Source organism: Chionomys nivalis, chromosome 2, assembly GCF_950005125.1.
Source record: "Chionomys nivalis chromosome 2, mChiNiv1.1, whole genome shotgun sequence".
Lineage (NCBI taxonomy): Eukaryota > Metazoa > Chordata > Mammalia > Rodentia > Cricetidae > Chionomys > Chionomys nivalis.
The window spans coordinates 45,180,290-45,202,174 of NC_080087.1; the positions used below are offsets into that span (position 1 = coordinate 45,180,290).

The window sequence follows — 21,885 nt, forward strand, 5'->3', positions numbered from 1 at the left end:
GTGCCTGGAATTCCTAAAGGAAAGGCCTGAGACAGGAGGACAGGGAGCTGAAGGCTATGTAGTCAAACTCTGTCTCAGAACAACACATGCATGCGCACACACACACATTGGGGGGGGGGAAGAGAGAGAGAGAGAAGAAATTTGAACAACAAAATCTGTGATGAAGTTACATGTGTACTTCCATATCGCCTTGAACTAGCAAAGCTTCAAGTAGTCAGATGAAAGCAGAATAGTGAATAACAGAAGGGGGACCTTTAATTCCAAGGGATAGGAACCTCAGTCGTGTTATAGTTTATCTGTTGTTTTTATTTTTAAACTTTGAAGCAAACATTATAAATTATGAGTTCTACAGATTATATCAGGCGCATCTTGGTTATCAGGTTTTGGTTTTTGTTGTTGTTTTGTTTTGGTTGGCCTAGACATTATGGTCCTCCAGCCCCTACCTACAGAATTCTGAAATTATAGGCATGCATGTATCATGTCAGGCTTCTGTAACAAGTTAACATACTGAATTATACATGTTAGGGTGCTGGGTGTGGTTACACTTAAATTATAAATTATTTTAGTCTCATCAAAATACATTTTTTTTTTTTTTTTTTTGGTTTTTCGAGACAGGGTTTCTCTGTGGTTTTGGAGCCTGTCCTGGAACTAGCTCTTGTAGACCAGGCTGGTCTCGAACTCACAGAGATCCGCTTGCCTCTGCCTCCCAAGTGCTGGGATTAAAGGCATGCGCCACCACCGCCCGGCTTACTCTTTTTTTTTTTTTTTTTTTTTTTTTGGTAAAATACAATTTTTTAAAAAAAGACAAGGTCTCTTTATATAGTACTGATTGTCTTGGACTCCATGTGTAGACCAGACTGGCCTTGAACTCACCAGAGATCCCATCTGCCTCTTCTTCCCAGGTTCTGGGGTTAAAGGTATGCGCCACCATTCCTGGCCTCACTAAAGTATAAAACTCATGAAGGTGGGTAGGATGGTTCTCCCACGATATTTATTATCTATCTATCTATTTATTTATTTATTTAATTTGTTTTTGGAGACAGGTCTTCATATAGCTGGTGCTGTTCTTGAGATAAATAAGCAATTGAGGATGATCTTGAACTTCTGATTGGCCTGCCTCCACCTCCATCATACTGGGATGACAAGCTTGTTTCACTATGCTTACTATTTTGTTTGGTTTTGCGATAGGGTCTGGACTCACTATGAAGCCCAGGCTGGCCTTGGAGTCACCAGTGTCATCTGCCTCTGCCTCTCAAGTCCTGAAGTCACCACACCAGAACATAAACACTGCCTCTAGTTCTCTTGACAGTGTCTCTTAAGCTTTGCAGACACACAGTGAGTAGCTTGGGTGAGGTGAGGTCGGGATGCTGGAGACCTACTCCAGGCAGTTGCATCCTAGTTACTCTGAGTTGGAGAAAACTTGAACTTGAGTGACAGCTGTGTCAGAAGCATCTGTCTTTCATAGCTCTGGCCATTCAGACTCTGTCTAGAGGTGAGGATCCTAATTCTGTCTAAATGAACCTTGATAGTTCACTCATGCCTTTTAAAGGGATGCAAGTTAAACTCAGAGCTGTTTTCCTAATTTGTGCCTAAAGATGGTATAAATTTATTTTTCATACTTATGCATGTATGTATTTATGTATTTGTGTGTATGTGTCACTGCACCTTTATAGAGAGGGGTCAAAAGATAATTTGTGGGAGGTAATACCCTCCTTCTACCGGGCAAGTCCCGGGGAATGATAGGTAGACTGGTAAGCTTGGCAACTGGCATCTTTATCTACCAAATGATCTCATCAGGTAAGGATGAATATTTTTTTGAGTTTTGCATATACATATGTTTATGATGTACATGCATATGTGAATTATTACGGGACAATCTGTATAGAGATATGCAGCATATTAGTGTGTGTATGCCCTTGTGTGTGTGTGCAAGCATGTGTGAATGTGTTTGTGTGTACACATGCGTACGTGAACGCATGTACCCAAGATTGTTTGCAATCTTCAATAGCTCTCCCATGTTTTTGTTCTGTTCTGTTTTTGTTTTTTTGAGACAAGGTCTCATTGTATCTCTGGTTGGCCTGGAACTCACAGAAGTCTGCCTCTACCTATCTCTGCCTTTGTTTGCTGAGTGCTGTAAAAAACACATACCATCACCCTCACTTATAATTCTCTACATAGTCCAACCTACACCCAAAATTTCCATCTGAGATTATGTGTATGTCCCCATAGTCTGCCTTCAGTGTTTACTTTTCTTCTCCTTGTTTTTGAGACAGGATTTCACTACATTAACCAGGCTATCCCTGAATTCACAAAGATCCACATGCTTCGGCCGCCACAGTGCTGGGATTAGAGACGTGCATGTGTGGCTTTATTTATTAATAAAACAAAACAATGGTATAGGCTTCTGCTCCCATAGCAATGAAAATCTCTTTTACACCGTCTTCACCAAGTCTGGTGATCAGTGTAGTTAAAAAGTAACTGCTAGACAAGGGTGTGACAGAAACTCCAACTGGGATCCATTGTGCACGGCATTACGAGGGTGCAGGTGGCTGGGTGCACTAAGTATCTGGGATAGAGGGCTTGTCCTTTCAGGGGTGTGTGTGCTGGGTGGAGGTCAGGGAAACAGGGGTGCCTCCCAGGACTGTTTATATTCAACAAGAAATTGTGTGGGCACTGAAATTTCTCTACATACACATCAGAACTCAAGTAAAGCATTTGGTCATTTTCCAAAAACATCTGGAGTTGGGGGGGGGGACCAAAATGCAAAAGAAAAAATAACAAAATTTTACTGGTTTTGAAGATTTCTAAGGGAACAATCTTTTTCACAGGCTTCCCCATTTTTCTTACCTTCTGCATGCAATGTTTTGGGCAGTTTGTTCCTGGTCTCCTCTTGAGTTCTTAGGTTGCCAGACACAAACTTCACAAATCACGGGGCTCAGTTCTATTTGCCTCAACCAAGGAAAGGTAAAAGTGGGAGTGAGGGGCCAATAAAGCCCATAAACACGTTCCTACCACTGGTACAGTGCCGTTTATGGAGAACACTCACTTTTAAGATTTTAATAAGCTATCCAACTTCATCTTTTTTTCTCCCACCAAGAACAAAGCTCAGCTGTTTTGGCACACTGGAAACTGAAGTTTGGAATTTTTAGAAGAGGTAATGTGTGGGTGGGGACCTAGCACCCTGGGCAGGTGAAGAAGTTGAACAAAATAAGATAAACGGCTGGCCCTTGGCCTGGAAGCTTAACCTAAACTTCCAAAGACTAAGGTGAAAAAAAATTCACTGAACAAATAAAGGAGTTGCACTGGGCCTTCCTAATGTCTAAAGATAGTAGACAGTTCTCCTGCTTTTTAAAAATAATGTGAAGGGCAGTGGGGAGATTGTACAGTGGTTAACAGCTCTCTCTCTCTTTCAGAGACAGAGTTTTCTTTCTACAGGCAACTTGCTCAGTAGACCAGGCTGGCCTCAAACACACAGAGATCCGCCTACCTCTGCCTCCCAAGTATTGGGATTAAAGGTGTCTGCCACCACCCAGCTCTTTTCTCTCTCTTCTTTCCCTTCCTTCCTCGCTCTCTCTTTCTTTTCCTTCTTTCCTTCTTTCCTTCTTTCCTTCCTTCCTTCCTTCCTTCCTTCCTTCCTTCCTTCCTTCCTTCCTTCCTTCCTTCCTTCCTTTTTGAGACAGGGTTTCTCCTGGAACTAGCTCTGTGGACCAGGTTAACCTCATATTCAGAGATTTGCCTGCCTAAGGCATGCACCATCATCACCCAGCTTCTTTGCAATTAACAGCTCTTATGACTCTTACAGATGACCTGGGTTCTGTTCCCAGCACCCACCATCTGTGGACTCACTGACTGCTCTATGCCCTCTGGTCTCTGTGGACACTTGTATACATGTGGTACTCATAAACTCACACAACCTCTCTCTCTCTCACACACACACAAATAAAACTACAAATCTTTAAATATAAAATAAAAATTGTGTGTGGTGATGAGGATTGAACCACAGCCTTGTGAATATAGGCAGGTGCTTGTCCATTGTATTTCATAACTCTGTAGCTACCATCCATTGTAAGCTACATCTTAGCTAAGTTATCCCAGATTCTAATTGCAACTGCCGGTCTCTGGCTCCTGTATAGCTAAGATTACGGGCCTACATTACTCAGCCTTGTTATAATTCTGAATTAAAATGATAGCAATAGAAAACAGGATGGTCAGTCATCTAAAAACAACTTACAGAGGTGCTGCCGAGATGGCTCAGTGGTTAAGAGCACTGACTGCTTGATCTTCCAAAGAACCTGGAACCTGGGTTCAATTCCCAGCACCCACATGGCAGTACACAACTGTCTGTAACTACAGTTCCAGGGGATTTGACATCTTCATATAGACACACATGCAAGCAAAACACCAAAGCACACAAAATAAGTCATTAAAAATGTTTTTAAAAAAAGCTTGGAGAATTTTTTTCTGGATGTGGCAGTGCAAGCGATTAAGGCAGGGCCAGTAGTTCAACCAAAAATTCATTGCTATCATCTCCATATTTACGTATATTAGTAAGATGAAAAGAACATATATGTTCCAATGTCTGGAAGGATTCATTTTGTATGCTTCTGGAGACAGGAACTAAATCATTCGTTATCGCCTAACTAAACACCTGATAGGTGGATGGTATGTGTAGAGCATAAATTAGTTTTTTGTGCAAATTACGATTTTTCTGATGTCCACTGAGGACTGTGAGGAGGTGATAGTTAAGTCTGACCCCGTTTCATGTACTTTTCTGTAGGTTCAAATTCTGTCCACATAATGGAAGGATTGTTTTCTTGGGCTGAAAATGCAACTGAGGGATTTTGTTTTGAGGAGACTCAGAAGAGGCCAGGATGGACTGTCACCTGCAGTCAGTATGCAGTGGGGTTCTGTCTGCAGCTGAAGCCCCCAGGCAGGGAGAAAAATGTTTATACTGAGTGATATGGCAGTTTCTTTTCTTTAGGTTTAAATTATTCTGAAAATTGGGTCTCATATTCATATACTCAAGCTGGCTTCAATCTTACGTGGCTGAGAATGTTCTTAAACTTTACCATTGGGTACCATTATGACATTTTAAACTTTCTATGCCCCCCCCATCTCCTAAAATTTAGAAATTCTGACCCTCTTCCCCCTACCTCCCAAGTACTCTGGTTTATGTGGTACTGGAGATCCAACCCAAGACTTCACACATGTTAAGCCAACACTCCACAACTGTGGTCTCAACCTTCCTGCTGTTGTTTCTTCCCCATGCTGTGGTGACCCTCAGCCATACAATTATTGTTGCTACTAACGTCACAAGTGTAGCTTTACTGCTGAGTGGTGCCTCAGTTGGTATGACTATCAGAAATACAGTTTCCAATGGTGGTGACCCACTGGTTGAGAACCTCTGCTCTCCATCCACCCTTGCATGACTATCTCAGAGATCAGTCCTATGCTTACTGCAGACTCTAGGGGTCAAACTGAAGCTGTCAGGCTTGCCCAGCAAGCACCTTGACCTCGATGAGCCATCTTGCCAGCCCTGCATCAGCCTTGAGATTACAAAAGTGTGGTTAAGTACTTAACACATCAACTCAGACTTTGAAGCCCAAATGAGGCTTGGCCTTGGGACAATACTTCTGTCTCAGAATCCCCTGTGCTGAGATCATTGGCTTCAGCTACTAATCTTTACATTGCATTTTATAGCTGAAACATGAGGGATTTTAGGTTTGTTTGGGTTTTGGTCTTGGTAGCCCTCCGAAAAGCTGTAACCACTAAGTCAGTCCTGTAGTCCTATGTGTCTAGGAAGCTGTGGGGAGAGAATGCAGCAGCTTGTACAGTGTATGGGGCCTAGTCAGGGACTGGAACTGTATTCCAAACTGAACATTTATATACTTGATCTTCTCAGTTAAAATATCACTCCAATGTTCCAAAATCAATGATGCACAAGAACATAGTTTATGGTGACTGTCTTATCTATTTTCTAAAAGTCACCTCTCCAGTTCTGAATGTTGTTCTAAAATATCCTTAAGATATTTTAAGACTTTAAGGCTAGAGAGATGGCTCAGTGGTTAAGAGCACTGGTTGTTCTTCACCGTGTCAGGTTCGATTCTCAGCACCCACATGTCAACTCACAACTGCCTGCACTCTAGTTCCAGGGGCTTTTTTTTTTTCCTTTGGTTTTTCGAGACAGGGTTTCTCTGTGGTTTTGGAGCCTGTCCTGGAACTAGCTCTTGCAGACCAGGCTGGTCTCAAATTCAGAGATCCGCCTGCCTCTGCCTCCCAAGTGCTGGGATTAAAGGCGTGCGCCACCACCGCCCAGCTCCAGGGGCTTTTTGAAACCCTCTTCTGGCTGCTGCAGGCACACATACGGAACATAGACATAGAGGCAGGCAAAATATCAAAACCCATTTCTTAAAAAAAAAAAAAATCATGAATACTAGTCCAAGACATTAATATTATCAGATCTATTTTTGGTAACTGTGAATTAATGCCGTAGGTTTTTTTTTTAAAAAAAAAAAAAAAACAAGACATCCAGGCTATCTTTATACTAAATTAAAACTTTATTGAATAAAGAACACTCTTCCGAGCACATGATTGGATGGACTAGGTCTACATTACATGCAATGAAGCTGAACATGACAGTAGTTTAACATGGAATGTCAAACAAATTAGTTTTTCATTGTACAAAACCATTTATGTAGCTGACGTGCAGTAAGAAAAATAGGATAGTCAACATTGCCCAATCATAGGTAATGAGTTTTATAAAAAGGCATTTGAAGAAACTGGTAGATGTCTTTAGCATATAGTTCAAATAAATTAGTTACACATGTACTACTGAAACCTTCAACCCCTCTTGTGTTTCAAATAAAATCTTAGTGCAAACATTAAAGTTGCTCGTCACTCTAAAAAGACTGTTAAACTCAGAATACAAGTTCTGAATTAATGTGTAGTTATGTAGGAGAAAAATCAAATTACCAGTTACTACAAAATTCCTTTAGGCACACTTAATAGTCCACTCTAGGCATTTCTCTTTCTACGTCTCTCACATTAATGACTAAAGCCTGTTTACAGTACTAAAATTCTATCATTCAAGCATCAATGATTATATTTCAGAGAAAGGAAATCATTCATTTCAGTAACGGCATTACTGCTACATTCTAAAAAAGAGGGGGGAAAAAACGTAAGTAACAAAACCAGTATCCATAATAGGATACATGGAAAAAAAAATTTAGGGAAAAAGTGTGCTTTGCTGGCACAGCAGGGATTCTATAATGTAAACACCATATCGGCCCACACCACAAAAATCCATGAGGAAGGTTCAAATTTGAACACGGTGTGCATTTGATTCAAATCTGCATTTGTGAGTCTGCTTGTACCAATAATGATGAATAAAACACACGCTTACACACATGCATACACACACGTAGAAGTGATTGTTAAATATCGAGCAGGGCTTGCTTCCCTGATGCTAACTCCAAAGGAAACCACTAAATGACATTATACGACCCTTGTAGAAATGTCGACAGAAACCATTTGGTGAATGTAAGGGACTGTTGAGGATGACGTATGGGCGATGGTGACACAAAGGTGGGACAGATGTGAAAAGAACCCATTGGGATGTAACTACGTGGGTCATGTTTCTCTTTGAGCCTTGTCTGAACTTTTGAGTTGATACTAAGAATGAGGATTGTGTAGAGCAGCGCAAGGTCTTTCCACACCCGGAGAGTCAGGCCTAGAATGCTCATCTGCAAACCGCAAGGCTTTGACACTGGAATGTTTTAACAGGGACATAGGACAACCTATCACTTCATAAGGAAAACGTAATGCTGAGGAAGCATGGGTTCCTGGCCAAAGCTATTGCTGTTTCTTGATAAAAACAAAAATAAAAATTAAAAAAAAAAAAAATCACCCACTCACTCACATATACAGAACCATTCTTAAGGTTCGGTTGGGGGGAAGAGAGAGAAAGCCCTTACCTATCTATGTTCACCCAATGCAATTCTTACTAGAATTTAAGTTCTTTGAATCAACTACATTTAAATTACCAATATGTACCTCCCATATCCCCACCTGCTCCACCTAGCTATCCCAAACACCCCCAAGGAACCTAGGTATTATAATGTCTTACACCTCATCACTGAGGTTGTTGAGTACCACCTCCAAGGGAACAAAATGAACACCCCAGGTATACTTTCTGTAAGCACCCCTTTTTTCTCTTCCACGATCGAGTGTCATCTTGATGCACAAGCCTCTTGTCTAGATCTCCAGGTCGTCAGGCCGAGGTCTGCTGCTGGCGCGGCTGCTGGCTCTGCTGGAAGGTCGCTGGTCCACAATGGCTAAGGGCTGGAGTTCATGTCCAGCTGCAATCTTTTTGGCATTCTGGTTGTCATCGGGGAAATCAAAAGGCTGGGCGTGGGAGTTGGAGATGGTGCTTCCGGCCTGCCCCATTCGGTTTTGCTCGGCACTGAAATTAGCCCAGTTTTGCTCACTCGCTTGCTTGTTGTAATTGCGGCACGAGGAATTGTTTCTGTCACCGGTAACCAGCTTGTACCCAGGAGGAGACATAGGCGAGAGCGGAGCGGTGGGTGAGGAGCAGCCATTGAAGTAAGCGTATTTTGGAGAGCCACAGTCTTTTGTGGGGCTCAGTGGGCCAGTGGTGGCATGGTAAGGATCGCTCCTCCCCTTCACGCGATCCTTAACACCCTTGAAGAAGACATAGAAGAGTTCGATGATATTCAAAGCGAGAGACACCAAGGACACCACCAGCATGAAGATGATGAAGATGGTTTTCTCGGTGGGACGGGAGAGGAAGCAGTCCACCTGATGGGGGCAGGGATCCCTCTTGCAGGTGTAGACGGCACTCAAGCTGAACCCATAGATGTACCACTGGATCAGCAGGAAGGCCACCTCGAAGACAGACTTGAAGAGGATGCTGATGATGTAGGTTCTCAGCAGGCCGCCCCTCATCTTCACCTTGCCGTGCTCTTCGATCCCGTACTTGAACTTCTTGATTTCAATCTGCTTCAGGTGCATGTCCACGTTGGCACCATCTGTCTGGGCCACTTTGAGCTCCTCCTCTCTCTTGTTCAGTTTCTCTTCCTTTCTCATCACGTAGAACACATGAGCCAAATACAGGAGCGTGGGCACCGAGACGAATATGATCTGAAGGACCCAGAAGCGCACGTGTGAGATGGGGAAGGACTTGTCGTAGCAGACATTCTCACAACCAGGTTGTTGGGTGTTACAGCGAAAGGCTGATTGCTCGTCACCCCACGCTGATTCAACCGCTGTCCCCAGCAGCAGGATTCTGAAAATGAAGAGCACCGACAGCCACACCTTCCCTCCAGCTGTGGAGTAGGCTTGGACCTTGTCCAGAAGCTTCCCCAAGGCACTCCAGTCACCCATGGCTGGGCAACTCCTAGGAAAAAGGAGAAAGAAAGCAACTCAGTGATCATAAACCGCAAGTAGGTGTGTGGCTATCAAAATAAGGCAAATTCAATACAAACCAAACCAAAATTCAAGTGCAAACCTGGCTTCATTTTCCAAAGATGAAATTAAGTGAGAAGTAACGGCACCTACCTAGTGCAGGAAGAACACCCCAACCCATAGGACCATGATGTATGTATTCCTAGCATGTCACCGCCCTGTGACCTGAGAGGCTCTCTCTGCTAACTGCCTTTTTTTTTTTCTTCTTCCAAGACAGGGCCTCTCTGTGTAAACAGCCCTGCCTGTCCTGAAAATAGCTCGGTAGACCAGGCTGGCCTCGAACTCAGAGATCCACCCGCCTCTCTCTGCTTCCCAAGTGCTGGAATAAAGGCATGAGTCACCACAGCCTGGCTGCCTCTGCTTATTTTATTTGTCTGATAAACAAAGACAGTGCTTGACTGGGAGGTCAGGGTCTGAATGCATGCCTAAGCAAAACGCTGATGTGTATCATTAAAGTATAAGGGTCTAAGCAAGAACTTAGGAGAGGATCTCCAGCGTGGTACAACCAAGCCTGGTTCCCAAGATGCTAGGATATTATCTACGTCCTAATATTACGCTGAGATGTTCCTCTACGAAGTATCAAGCATGTAATTTGTGTGCATTCTGTATGAAGGACACTGTACATCTCTCTTTTGTCTTCCTTTCTTTTAAGGGCCTCCTGTGTTAACCCAAGTTGTTTCTGATGTTGTGCTCTTTCTGCCCCTCTTCCTCCTGGGATTCTAGTCATGTGCCCCCATACTTGGTCTGTTTTCTAGCACGAGGCAGGAGAACTGCTCTGAGTTTGAGGCTATCGACACTTAGCCTAAGTAAGAGTTTCCAGATGAATGTTCACATTTCCATTGAGTTCACTCTCAATGCCAGTTAGCTGGATAAACGAAAAGGACCACATCATGAGAATTTTTTTCAGCCCAGCAGCCTTCCACGCCGGCACTCAGTCAGACAGATCTGAGTTCAAAGTCAGCCTGGTCTACATAAAAGTTTGTCTCAAGATTCAAAAGCAAACAAACACAAAGAAAAGAGTATTTTCTCAAGAAAAAACAAAACAAAAACAACAACAACAAAAACCCTTCAAATGTTGGGAAAAAAGAGACAGCTTCCTGCCTACTCAGAAGACTCATGGTCCTTAGACCAAGACACAATGATCACACACAGGCTCGGAAGGCACACGGTTTAACAAGGAGGAAACCAGGGACAAAGCAACAAGCAGCAGGTACAGAGGCAGTCCAAGATTCAGTGATGAACTGCTGAAAACTCCTGAGGGAGGGGTGGGGTTGTGAACCTTCGCCAGCTCCCTGGGCACCTTTGATGATGACCAGATTCCTGCCAGAACTAGAAGAGTAAGACGTGGGCGGGCAGGTCCAAGCAAATAATATTTTCTAAACAGCCATAAACAAAAGGATCTTTCCTTCCACTTTTTGGAAGGTCATTTCAGACTGTAAAATGACAATTCAGAAAGGGAAGTCAGTGTACGCAGTGTAATCAAAGAGGACCAAGGGCTGGCAGGGCTGAGACTTTTTTTTTAAGCCATGGAAAGGCTTGAAGTGAAGGGAATAATTTAATTGTGATGGACAGTATAATGGCTTGAGCACATAAAAAGCCTCTAATTTAGCAGAAGATACTAGACTAGAACTGAAGGGTAGTCCACAAGGGTCAAACAAACAACCGAAGTTTTGGAGCCATATCCAGACAGTTCTATGCGATGATGTGTAAATTGGCCCCACTTCTGTTTGTAAAGAATTATAATATTCTGCCAGGGTCATCTGCTTTTGCTCAGATCTCAGTTGTCGGGGGTGGGGTGGCAAAAACGAAGACATCAGATGGTTGCACGCGTCTCATCAGGATCACGCAGCAAGAGGTCAAGGCAAGCAGCATGGTCAGAGGCAGACTGGGCTTTTTATTTAGTCAGGACTTCCTTGTTCTTCCAAGTGAAATGCAACTGAGGGATGCTGGTGGAAGTTCATTATTAAAGTCTTTGTTATGTTCTGGAGGAAGAAACTCAACTTCTGTAAGATTCTGAGATTCCTCAAAAGTGTTCCCAGTGCCAGGGCATGTGAACTAGGCCACCAGTCAGTTCTCGGGGTATGTACTTGTTTTTTTATTGCACCAGCAATTTAATTGCAAAGCTGTCTTTTCTTTGAGCACCCACAGAGTAGTCATTTGCATTAATGAGTTACAGTCTTTCATCTGAATAAGATATGAATTATCCAATTTGGGCACTCCAGCTCCTGTAGCGTGTAGACACCTGTTATTACCCCTATCACAGACACCATCAAATAACGCTTAATGTGATGGCTCACCCTGTGACTCCAGACTTAGTTACCGCTTTGCTTTTAGTTGCCCACTGCTACCAACCAACTGTCCTATCCACTGGCTGTTGTGTTCTTTTTTCTCACCCATGCTTAATATTTTCACTTGTCCAGATCTTAAAGATCTTCCAGATTTAAATACACACACACACACACACACACACACACACACACACACACACATATAGGTTTTTCAGGATAGGGTCTTGTTATGTCCTCTTGACTAGCCTCTAGGTTACTTTCTCTGTAGCCCAAGCTAGCTTTGAACTTGTAGCATGCTGCCCAGCTTAGCCTCCTAGAATCCAATTCTATCCAGTCTCAGATATAGGATCTTTTCTTCTTTCCCCCTTTGAGTCAGGGTCTTATGTAGCCAGCCAGGCGGTGTTGGCTCATGCCTTTAATCCCAGCACTCGGGAGGCAGAGGCAGGTGGATCTCTGAGTCTGAGGCCAACCGGTCTACAAAAGCTAGTTCTAGGACAGGCTCCAAAGATACAGGAAAACCAAAAAGATGGCCTTGGTCTTCCTGCCTACAGCTCTGCTGTGGTTAGAACTCAGAATGAGAATGAATGAGAACTCAATTTAACTCAACCTCCAGTTCTTAATAGTAGACTCTTGACAGAGACCAGGTCAGCCACTCTTCTAATCCTTTCTGTATCCCATGCTAGATCACTTTCCTTTCCTGGTCATAATCACCTAGGCCGGATACTCAAACAAAGCCCCGACTGTGCAGTGTGACCTTCCTGCCTAGTGACCCACGTTGTTTCTTTACAGCTGCCCCAGAACTTCAGTCACACAAAACTTCAGTCACACAAAACATTTGTCAACGTACAGGCAGGGCAGTCAAGAGTGAGCCAGGCGGTGGTGGCGCACACCTTTAAGTCTAGCACTTGGGAAGCAGAGGCAAGTGGATCTCTGTGAATTTGAGGCCAGCCTTGTCTACAAGAGCTAGCTCTAGAACAGCTAGGACTGTTAAAGAGAAACCCTTGAAAAAAAGATCAAAGAGTGGAATGAATCTGAACTTCTGGGAAGCAGGGCCTAGGAAAGCACAGCTTTTGTTTTTTTTTTTTTTTAAATTACTATTTAAATATCCCAGGTGGTTCTAAAGTAAAGTTTGTAGGCCAGCAGGCGAGCATGGTTCCTCAGAAATTTGCGTGTTTTCCTGCCCAAAAATATTTCTGAATGGCAGAACATCTGGGAAGGGGAGAAGGCCAGAGTGTCTAAATATTTAGTCCAGGGTACAGAACATTCAGGACAGCAGTGCTCCGCCACCTGTGAACTGGGGTTACCCTTGGCTCCTCTGGTTCTGTCCCCCACTCTCTGCTATTGCCCAAGATCACAGGAATGGAACTGTTTAAGCTAAATGAGTTGTCTTAAAAAAATAGTTTACGCTTTAAATAAAACTAGCTGACTGTCCTTATCTTAACAAACCGCCCTGTAGAAGCTGCAGTCAAATCACATGCCATCGGGATGACAGGAGTATTACAGAGTACCACAGGAGTATAACTGCTATAACTAACTGTTCACCGCACAGATTTCCCAACAGACAACTGTAATGACAAGAAAAAAAAAAAAAAACCTGATTATAGTGACCTTTAAGAGCATTGAGAAAGGGTCCCACTCAGCCTAGGACTGGATTTCCTTGGTACCTGAGGATGACCTTGAACTCCTGGTCCTTCTGCTTCACCTCCAGTGCTGAGATTTCAGGTGTGTGCCAACAACACGCCCAGCTGGGAGGAATCTTCTTTTGGGGGAGATCTTACTATGTATACTAAGCTGACTTCAAAGTCAGAGATCTGCCTGCCTCTGTCTCTGAAATGCTAGTATTGAAAGCAAGGGCCACCACGCCTAGCTAGCAATCATCTCAGAATGAATGAAAGTGAATTTAGATGAAGGCCCTTTAACATTTTAAATAAAATTATAGTATCTAAAAACACAGGAGGTAATGTCTACAGAAGCTCTTTCTAAAGTCACTTAACGGACAGTTTAAGGGAGAAGGTTAATGCTTTGTGTTTTGTTCTTGCCTCCCACTACTCCCCACCCCCGTTGCCTTAGCCTTGAACTAGTGTCTGGAGAGATAGGCTGGGTGGATACTCTCTAAACCTGAGATTACCCCAGCTCCCGTTGTGGGTTTTTGTGTGGCAGACTGTCCTTGAACTCAGAGATCCACCTGCCTCTGCTTCCCAAGCCCTAAAATTAAAGGTGTGTGTCACCATGTCCAATATAATATGCTAAGCCCCCCAAATTGAATGGCCCTAAAACTTTAAGTACAAACTCTCTCTACCACCTTTCTGTAGCTTTTAAGGAAACCTGGCCCCTAGACCAGATGCTCAACTGTGACTTTCTCTCTTCACTTCTAAGCAGTCAGATGGATTTTTTTTTGTTGTTTGTTTTGGGCAACTTTAAGTTGACACATAATTAACATACCTGAATTTAATTCGAAGATAAACGTTATCTTTGAGATGAAATCAGACCTGACTGCTTCCTCTCACATCCTAGCATTTAGCCTGACTCACTCACCTCTCTTTCCCTGCCTCTTGCCAAAATATTTGAATCTCATCTCCGCCCGGCGCTCTTCTTTTCAGTTCTCCTCAGTGAATTATCCTTAGCAGGAACTATTGAAGAATCCTGTCCTAGGTCCCAGAATTTCCTGCTTCTCCTGCCCTATTTTTATCTTTATTTTTAAAAACCACCTTTCCCCTATGCCACACAACATCACATTTGGTCACTGTCGGGATCCTCCAGAGTGGGAACTCTGGCGACTCTCGTCTGGCGTGGTGGCTGACTCCTGTTATCTCAGCATTTAGGAAGTTGAGACAGATAGATCGACAAAACTGAACGTCAGCGTCGGGCCTATGAAAATGAGGCTGCCTCAAAACAACCAACAAAATAAGCAAAGATTTTCTTTCAAAAAGCCAGAGGGGCTGGAGAAATGATTCACAGTTCTGGACGTATCTAATCCCCTCTGTGGACCAGTGGGCATTAGGCACAAACACCCAAACACTTGAAGCAAACGTTACTGCTTTGTGTGCCCCCCCCAAAGTAGTGTCTAAAATTTCAAATGACAGTTTTGCTTAAGGATTGCTGTTGCTTGAAACAATATGCTTCGATCATTTGAGCTACTTACGTAGACAATTCTGAGTGTTCTAACAGATGGGAATGCACAATTTCAAGGTAGCCAAGGACAAAAATCACAGCAGCCCTCTGCTTGAAATGCTTACTTCAAGAATGATAAATGTTCACTAGGGGAGCAGAGCTGACACTAACCAGTTAATGTAATAACCTCTACACAACCTGAGTCCACACAGGCAACGAACGAGGTGATCTGGATCCAGCACAGCACAGAAAACATCCCCAGACCAGGCAAAACTCAACCTTTGCAGCCTTATACAGGGCTGAGACGCTTGGCTCTCCTGGATGAAACCTAGTCTATGCAAATGTCGTTGTCACAAATTCTGACGTGCAGTGCAGGTTTCGGATGACCTCAATCCATTTGTGAGGGATTCCCTAATATTCCCAGTCTCACAGGTTTTGCTGTGAGATGCAAGATGGCTTTTCTGTCCTGTTCACACATACTCATTTGGACACAGTCAAAATAGATCGGACTGCACAGAATGAGAAACTGTGGGTAAGGGACCCCACCCAAAAGAAGATGCTGAACCAAGAGACAATGTCTTTCTGCATTCACTATCTGCTACCTAGATCTCCTGCCAAAGGTTGCTCGGTCAATTTTAGGGATGGGGGGAGGGAGTTAGGAGCTGCTGACTAAAAGGGCATATTCAACTGCCTTCCAAGTAACTTTAAAAGCCGTCATTGGTCATTTCATCTGCCTCCACTCACATCCACCTCCAAAGATAGCTTGCTAAACAATGTTGTTACTCTGTGACGATGTAAACACAGGTTTGGGATGCCCAAGTATATTAAGAACAGTCTATTTACCTTAATAAGCACTCCATGAGCTAACCCATGTATCCCACGCTTTTAGTTACCACCGAACTGTAAACATCTCATGTCACAGTTATGGAAAAGTGGAGTTTAACCATCTACCCCAGAGATTCAGAACACACTCACACCTTCCTACCTAGAAGTAGCTAGGAAGTTTAAGCTTGGAAGTATCTACACTGAATATGGACGTTAATGATACACACAAGATGATTACATTTCCCCCCCCGCCCCCCCAAGCTTAGCAGGATATGCCCCAACACATCAAGAGTCAAACAGAATCTCGAAGGGAAGCCACAACAACAGGAAAGGTGGAGTTGCAGGTATTAATCAGCGGGTGACTTTCCTATCATTCCCTTCCCTCCGGGCATATAAAGTTTCTACTGTTCACAGGAGTTATGCCTCTGCATACTGTGACAACGCGAGGCACAGCGTCTGCTACTCCTTCTCCCTCTGCAATTCTCTCCGAATTGGAAACGTCTAAGGGACCAAACGCTGCTCCCTATCCGGGAGGAAATGCAGCCTTCCTTTGCTTGCTGCTGGCTTTAGAACCAAACTTCCCATGCAAGGGTCAGAGAAGGATAAGAATCCCAACGGCATAAGGATGAGACGATGGAACAGCAGTGAGGCTGAAGAGCTTCAAAGAGGGCATTAGAGAAATATGGCGTACGTTCAGATCAAAGCGCTACCACCCGGAGACGCTGGCAAAGGAAGGTGGCCTTCACACACTGGGGAGACACATTCCAGTAATTCAAAATTAAACATCTCACGGGACAGAATGCTACAGTCTGTAATTGAGCTCAATTTCAATCAACTTGGCCTACTAAGCAGAATTAACTAATCTGCCCACAGAGGTAGTCTAGGTCCTCGTTAGCGTATTTTATTCTTCAGCTTTTATTTCCAACAATCCTCAAAAAAAAAAAAAATGAACATTAGGCTTCATTCAAGGTTGCTCAGACTGGTAAGATTCATCACTTTTCAATCACTACTATTTTGGTTGGGGGAACAAAGAAAATTACTTTAAACCCACCTCCAAACACTGACCGGTAGGTTTTTAGATCTCGATGCTGTTCTCCCCACCCTAAACCCAGCAAGGGGAGGAGGGAAGTTCGCCTCTGTGCGCGGGTCGGAGCGCCTGCCCAAGGCTCTGCCAGACGTGCTGGGCAAGCGTTAGAGGTGTACCCGAGGGCACGAACCGGAGATCTCTGCCTGGAATTCAAGGTTTGAATTTCCCAATCCTGAACGGATTTGCCTCAGCACACGTCAGTAGTTGTAGCCCGGTTTCTCGAAGGGTCTTCTTTGCCCCTCCTTCTTCCGCCCCGCCTCGTTCTTAGGGAATTTCAAGAGTTTCCACAAGTGTTACAAGTGCATTTCCCAGCACCGAGACTCCCTAGGTGTTCAGAGGCCCTTCCAGGGACTGCACCCGACGAGTTTAGGGAGGAAAGGGTGAGAAAAGGCAGCGCCGAGGGGGAGAAGTTAAGACTGAAAACTTTAATGAAGTTGAACACTCGCTCTTTGACCGACGGGCTCCAAGCCCGGTCTCCCCTCCCCCCCCCCCTTCGCGGGCAGAGGTCTGGACCGCGAAGCCCGGAGGCTGCGGGGAGCGCAAGCTGAGCTCAGGATGCTAAGATGGCAGGAGGGGCCCCGCGCTACCCGCTTTCCCAAAGACTTCACTTGGATTCGACTCTCAGATTCATCTGGTACAAAGAGAGAAAAAAAAAAAAAAAAAAAAAAAAAAAAAAAAAAAAAAAAAAAAAAACTTCAATACAGACTCACCCTGAGTTATTTCGGTCTGGATTTTAGGCGGGACAGAATGAACTCAGGGCAAAGCGCTTTACCAATTTAAAAAACAGCTTTAAGACGGACCCCCTTTAAACTGCAGATTAACATCATCTTTTCCTAGCGTTTAGCACCCCGGTAGCGTCAACTCAAAACAGTCCCGAAAGCGCCGAAGTCGCTACAGGTCTCCGCAAGCAGACGGAGGCCATGGGCAGGGGTGGGGGGGGGGGTAAGCTCCTTCTAAAGCGCGACTTCAAAAAAACAAAAAAAAAGCCTTTTCCCTATTCCTTCTAGGAGCTCGTGTTTTAGCAGTTGATTTTGGAGAAGGATTCTGGCACACACACACTCTAAAACGCCCGTTTCTTCTCTAACACTCCGTAAGCCACCACCATCCATTCAAGATTTCTCCTGCCGGGAGTTGCCAGCGTGGTGGAGTAAAAAGTTGGCTGTGCGTGCTAAGGGGTTCATCCCGAAGCACCGCGCTGGCTTGCACAAAGTAACTACTGTTGGTCTAAAAGCCCTAACAGCAGCACACATCTGGCTTAATCCTGAAAAGTCTAAGAAGGAACCACGTGGAAGTCAAGTAGCCGCAGCTTCTCAACAAAGCACTCTGTCACAAAGGGGGGGGGGGGTCTGCTTTTTCAAGGCTACAGACAGCGGACAGTATTTCCACATGAAAAAAAGCACACGGTGTACAATACTATAGGAAGCACGCTAAGCAAACTTGACCGAAATGTCCAATTCAAGTCCCCCCAATCTCCCCACCCCCGCGCAATTACCTACCCCTATTAGTGACTACAAAAAAGTTAAACTAGGCTCTGCAACAAAGAGCCAACTTTAGTAACTTGATTCTTTACTCTAGTTGGAAAAGTCTGAGTCTTTTACCTGTTGCATTGTTAGGAAAACTTTTTAAACAACCAAACTATAAATCAGCACGTGGAAACGGAAGGCACTTTGAAGTCCATCCTTCTGCTCACAGTATCAGAAGTCAAAAGTGACAACGCATTTATAAACCACAATAGAAGAGCTTTCCTTACAGAAAAAGACGTTAATAGGTAAAGTGGGTTTTTCAAAACTTACTCTTTCGCTTAACGAAAGCGAAGCCGGCGCGCCAAAGTGAGGCTCCTAGGAGGCTGAAGTCAAGGAAAAGGAGGGCTCAGGCTCTCCGACCTGTCTATTTAAAGTTTAAAAGTCTGCTGCTGTTTGGTACTTTCCTCACGCCTTCCCCCAATGAAAGAAAAGTGCTGATACCTCGTAAAAGCCTTTTTCTAACTTGGAGCACCGAGCTTTTAAAAGTTTCAAGCCACTGACTCAACTGGAAGGAGGGGCTAGGGGAAAGGGGAGGGAGGAAGAAAAGGCGGGGAGGAGGTGGGGAGAAGGCTGGTGAGCGTGGGGCTGAGCAGGCAGAAGACGCAGCCGGGTCAAGATAGAGCTGTAGTTTGAACGTGCTGAAGAGAAAGAGAAAAAAAAAAAGAAAAGAAAAGAAAAAGAAAACAGATATACGTCTGTCACTACTTGGCTGTAACCCCTCAAAGATTAAAAACTGTTGAGTCTAGTGCTTCCGATCACCAGGGAAAGTGAGAACGCGTACTTTTTATATTACATTTTCTAAACAAAAAAAAAAAAACCAAACAAACAAACAAAAAAAAAACACAGCAAGTAAAAATGGGGGAGACAAGGCTAACCAGTGCAGACTTGTTCTGTGTTGCCCAAGCCGTGTGAAGCTGGAGGTGGGTGCGAGTGATCTTTCTTATGATCTAATTCTCTTCCTCTTAAACACGGGCAATTAACAAAGAGAAGAACTGGCGGGCATGGGAAAGGCATTGCACAACCAGATGTGTGCGGTGGTGTGTCTGCCCCTTCAGCTCCTGGACCAGGTTAGGAATTTTTATGTATTCTTTCAATTAAGCACAAGAAGATAAGTGTTATAATGTATCATGTATATAATTTTTTGACTGAAATGTTGATACTGACCTCTACCAGATCTCCAAGGAAGTGAACATTTACGTCTTGGGCCTATTTGTGGCAACAATTTAATGTTTAAATCTGCAGTGAGATGTCTGGATTCCTTTTTTCTTTAACAGCTGTAGACTAGACTTGCCCAATACAATATGTTGGCATAAAATGGCTCAGAAAACTTCATCCCCTCTTTCAATCATGTCGCTGCGAAGAAGCCCAGCCAGCTTCATGGCAGCCCTGATGGGGTTTCTGAAGGCCTGAGTCATGTGGCCTCATTCCTAGGGTGGGTAGTTTCTTTGAGGACTCCCAGATGTACTCCAAGAAGGCTTGTGGTAGGGTGATCGTCATAAACAGACTTCATTGGTATTAGACAGGTTGGGAAACCTCTTGGCCTTTCTACAGACATCTACCTTAAGACCATCTTAACTTTTCACGCTAATCCAGATAGCAGACCACAGAAGGATGGCAAAGATTTCCTGGGAAATGTTTTCCCCAAATATCCTCTCACTGGGGTGACTAAGGACCATTTGCAATCTCACCATTTAAGACACCAACAAGCTCTCTTTCTTTTGATTATCCCATTCTCATTAAGGTTTGCAAACGTCTCTCTGCATAGCTCTGGCTGTCCTGGAACTCACAACCTACATAAACCAGGATGGCCTCTAACTCACAGATGTCTGCCTTCCTCTGGCTTCCCAGCACTGGGATTAAAGATGTGCACCACTATGCCTAGCTTATTAAATTTATCTTTAACTAATGAACTATAAGAAGTGTACGTAATGTTGGAGCAATGTGATATTTTGATGCATGTGTAAAGTTTGTGGTGTTGAACTTGGTATAAGCACGTTTGTCTGTTGAAACCTCCATCATTTCCTATGGTAAAATATCCCGATTCTAAGATATCATCATCATCTGTAGACAGTTTACCCATGTTTACCACACCACACTTATAGAACAACCCTTGTAAAGATTAGTGTCTTTGAATCAGCCTCTCCCTGTTCCTCTTTCCCTCTTTACAAAAACAAATTTTGTTTAATTTACAGAAAGATTAGTTTGCCGGGTGTGGTGGTGCACACCTTTAATCCCTCCCTCTGGAGGCAGAGGCAGGTGGAGTTTTGTGAGTTCAAGGCCAGCCTGGTTTACAAAGCAAGTTCCTGAACAGCAAGGGCTACGCAGAGAAACCCTGTCTCAAAAAATTTTTTTTGCTTTATTTTTATAAAATTATTTGCAAAGTGCAATTATTACCAATGCTGATTTTATTAATAACATTCCTGTAATATAAATTCAGAATTAGTTGCAGGAAGAAAAAAACAAGTTGTGATTGACAACCTTATAATAGATTTTTTTAAAGCATAATTATGCTTATTTGGGTTTTTTTGTTTTTATTTTTCATTTTTTGAGGCAGTGTCTCCGTGGCCCAATCTGGCCTTTACCCTCTGAGCTCCCTCCTGCTTGTCTGTGCAAGCATGGGCCTTGTAGGTGTGCGATATGCTGCACAATAACCGTGCTTCTAGTGATGTTCTGAGAAATACACATTATTGTAGCACTGGACAGAAGACTGCTTTTCAAAACGGTGCTTCTTTTCTTAATATTTATTGACTTTTATGTGCATTGGTGTTTTATCTGTGTAAGGGTGTCAGGTCCCCTACAACTAATAGGGTAGTTGCAGACAGTTGTGAGCTGCCCTGTGGGTGCTGGGAATTGAACCGGGGTCCTCTGGAAGAGCAGTCAGTGTTCTTAGCTACTGAGCCATGTCTCCAGAACTCCCCCCCCCCCAAAAAAATGGTGCTTCTTAATAGGAGAGCTGAGTTCATTCTTTAATTTTTACTTTTGTTTGGAAACACACACTTATGGGATTCTGAGATGCTCAGAACCGAGTTTAAGGCTGTGAAATGTCTGTCTTCTATTCATGGTACCCTTCACTGTAGCACTCACTGGCTTCGAACTCACCCTGTAGACCAGGCAGTCCTTGAATAGCTGGAGCATTAAAAGTCTACTGGCGGTGAGAGGGACAGACACAACGGTCACTGCCTAGAGCCGCCGTCACGTGGGAGTGTGAAGCAGGACAGTCAACTGAGAGTTTCGAGCAAGCCTCAGGAACAATGGCGGAAGCCTGTCTCACGTCAAAAACCGGGTGCAGAGATTGCTACGGAGGGTATTGCAGTGGGTGCGGAAATGGAAGAGAGGTGAGCTCTGTCCGGTAGTGACAACCGGAAGAGAAGGGAAGTGGAAATGTTCGAACCTGACGGCAGACTCCAGTGGGAAAACAAGAGGCTGGAGTAGGTGGGGACCGAGCTTGGAAATTTAACTGGGAAAATATTACTAACACCAAAAAAGGAAGTTTGGGAGTGATCCACCAGTTGGAAGACACAATAATTTTACTTTGGAATATCCTGTGATGAAGAGCAGAGATACCTAG

At 43.9% G+C, this 21,885-nt stretch overlaps 1 protein-coding gene across 1 annotated transcript; it reads right to left on the reverse strand.

The window, feature by feature from the left end:
- Positions 1-6,534: 6,534 nt before the first annotated feature.
- Positions 6,535-18,795, reverse strand: Gja1 (gap junction protein alpha 1). The gene is given in 4 exon segments (XM_057762844.1): positions 6,535-8,203; positions 8,206-8,254; positions 8,257-9,415; positions 18,588-18,795. Coding segments are annotated over 3 exon segments (1,287 nt in total). The 5' UTR covers positions 9,403-9,415; positions 18,588-18,795; the 3' UTR covers positions 6,535-8,111.
- Positions 18,796-21,885: the final 3,090 nt, after the last annotated feature.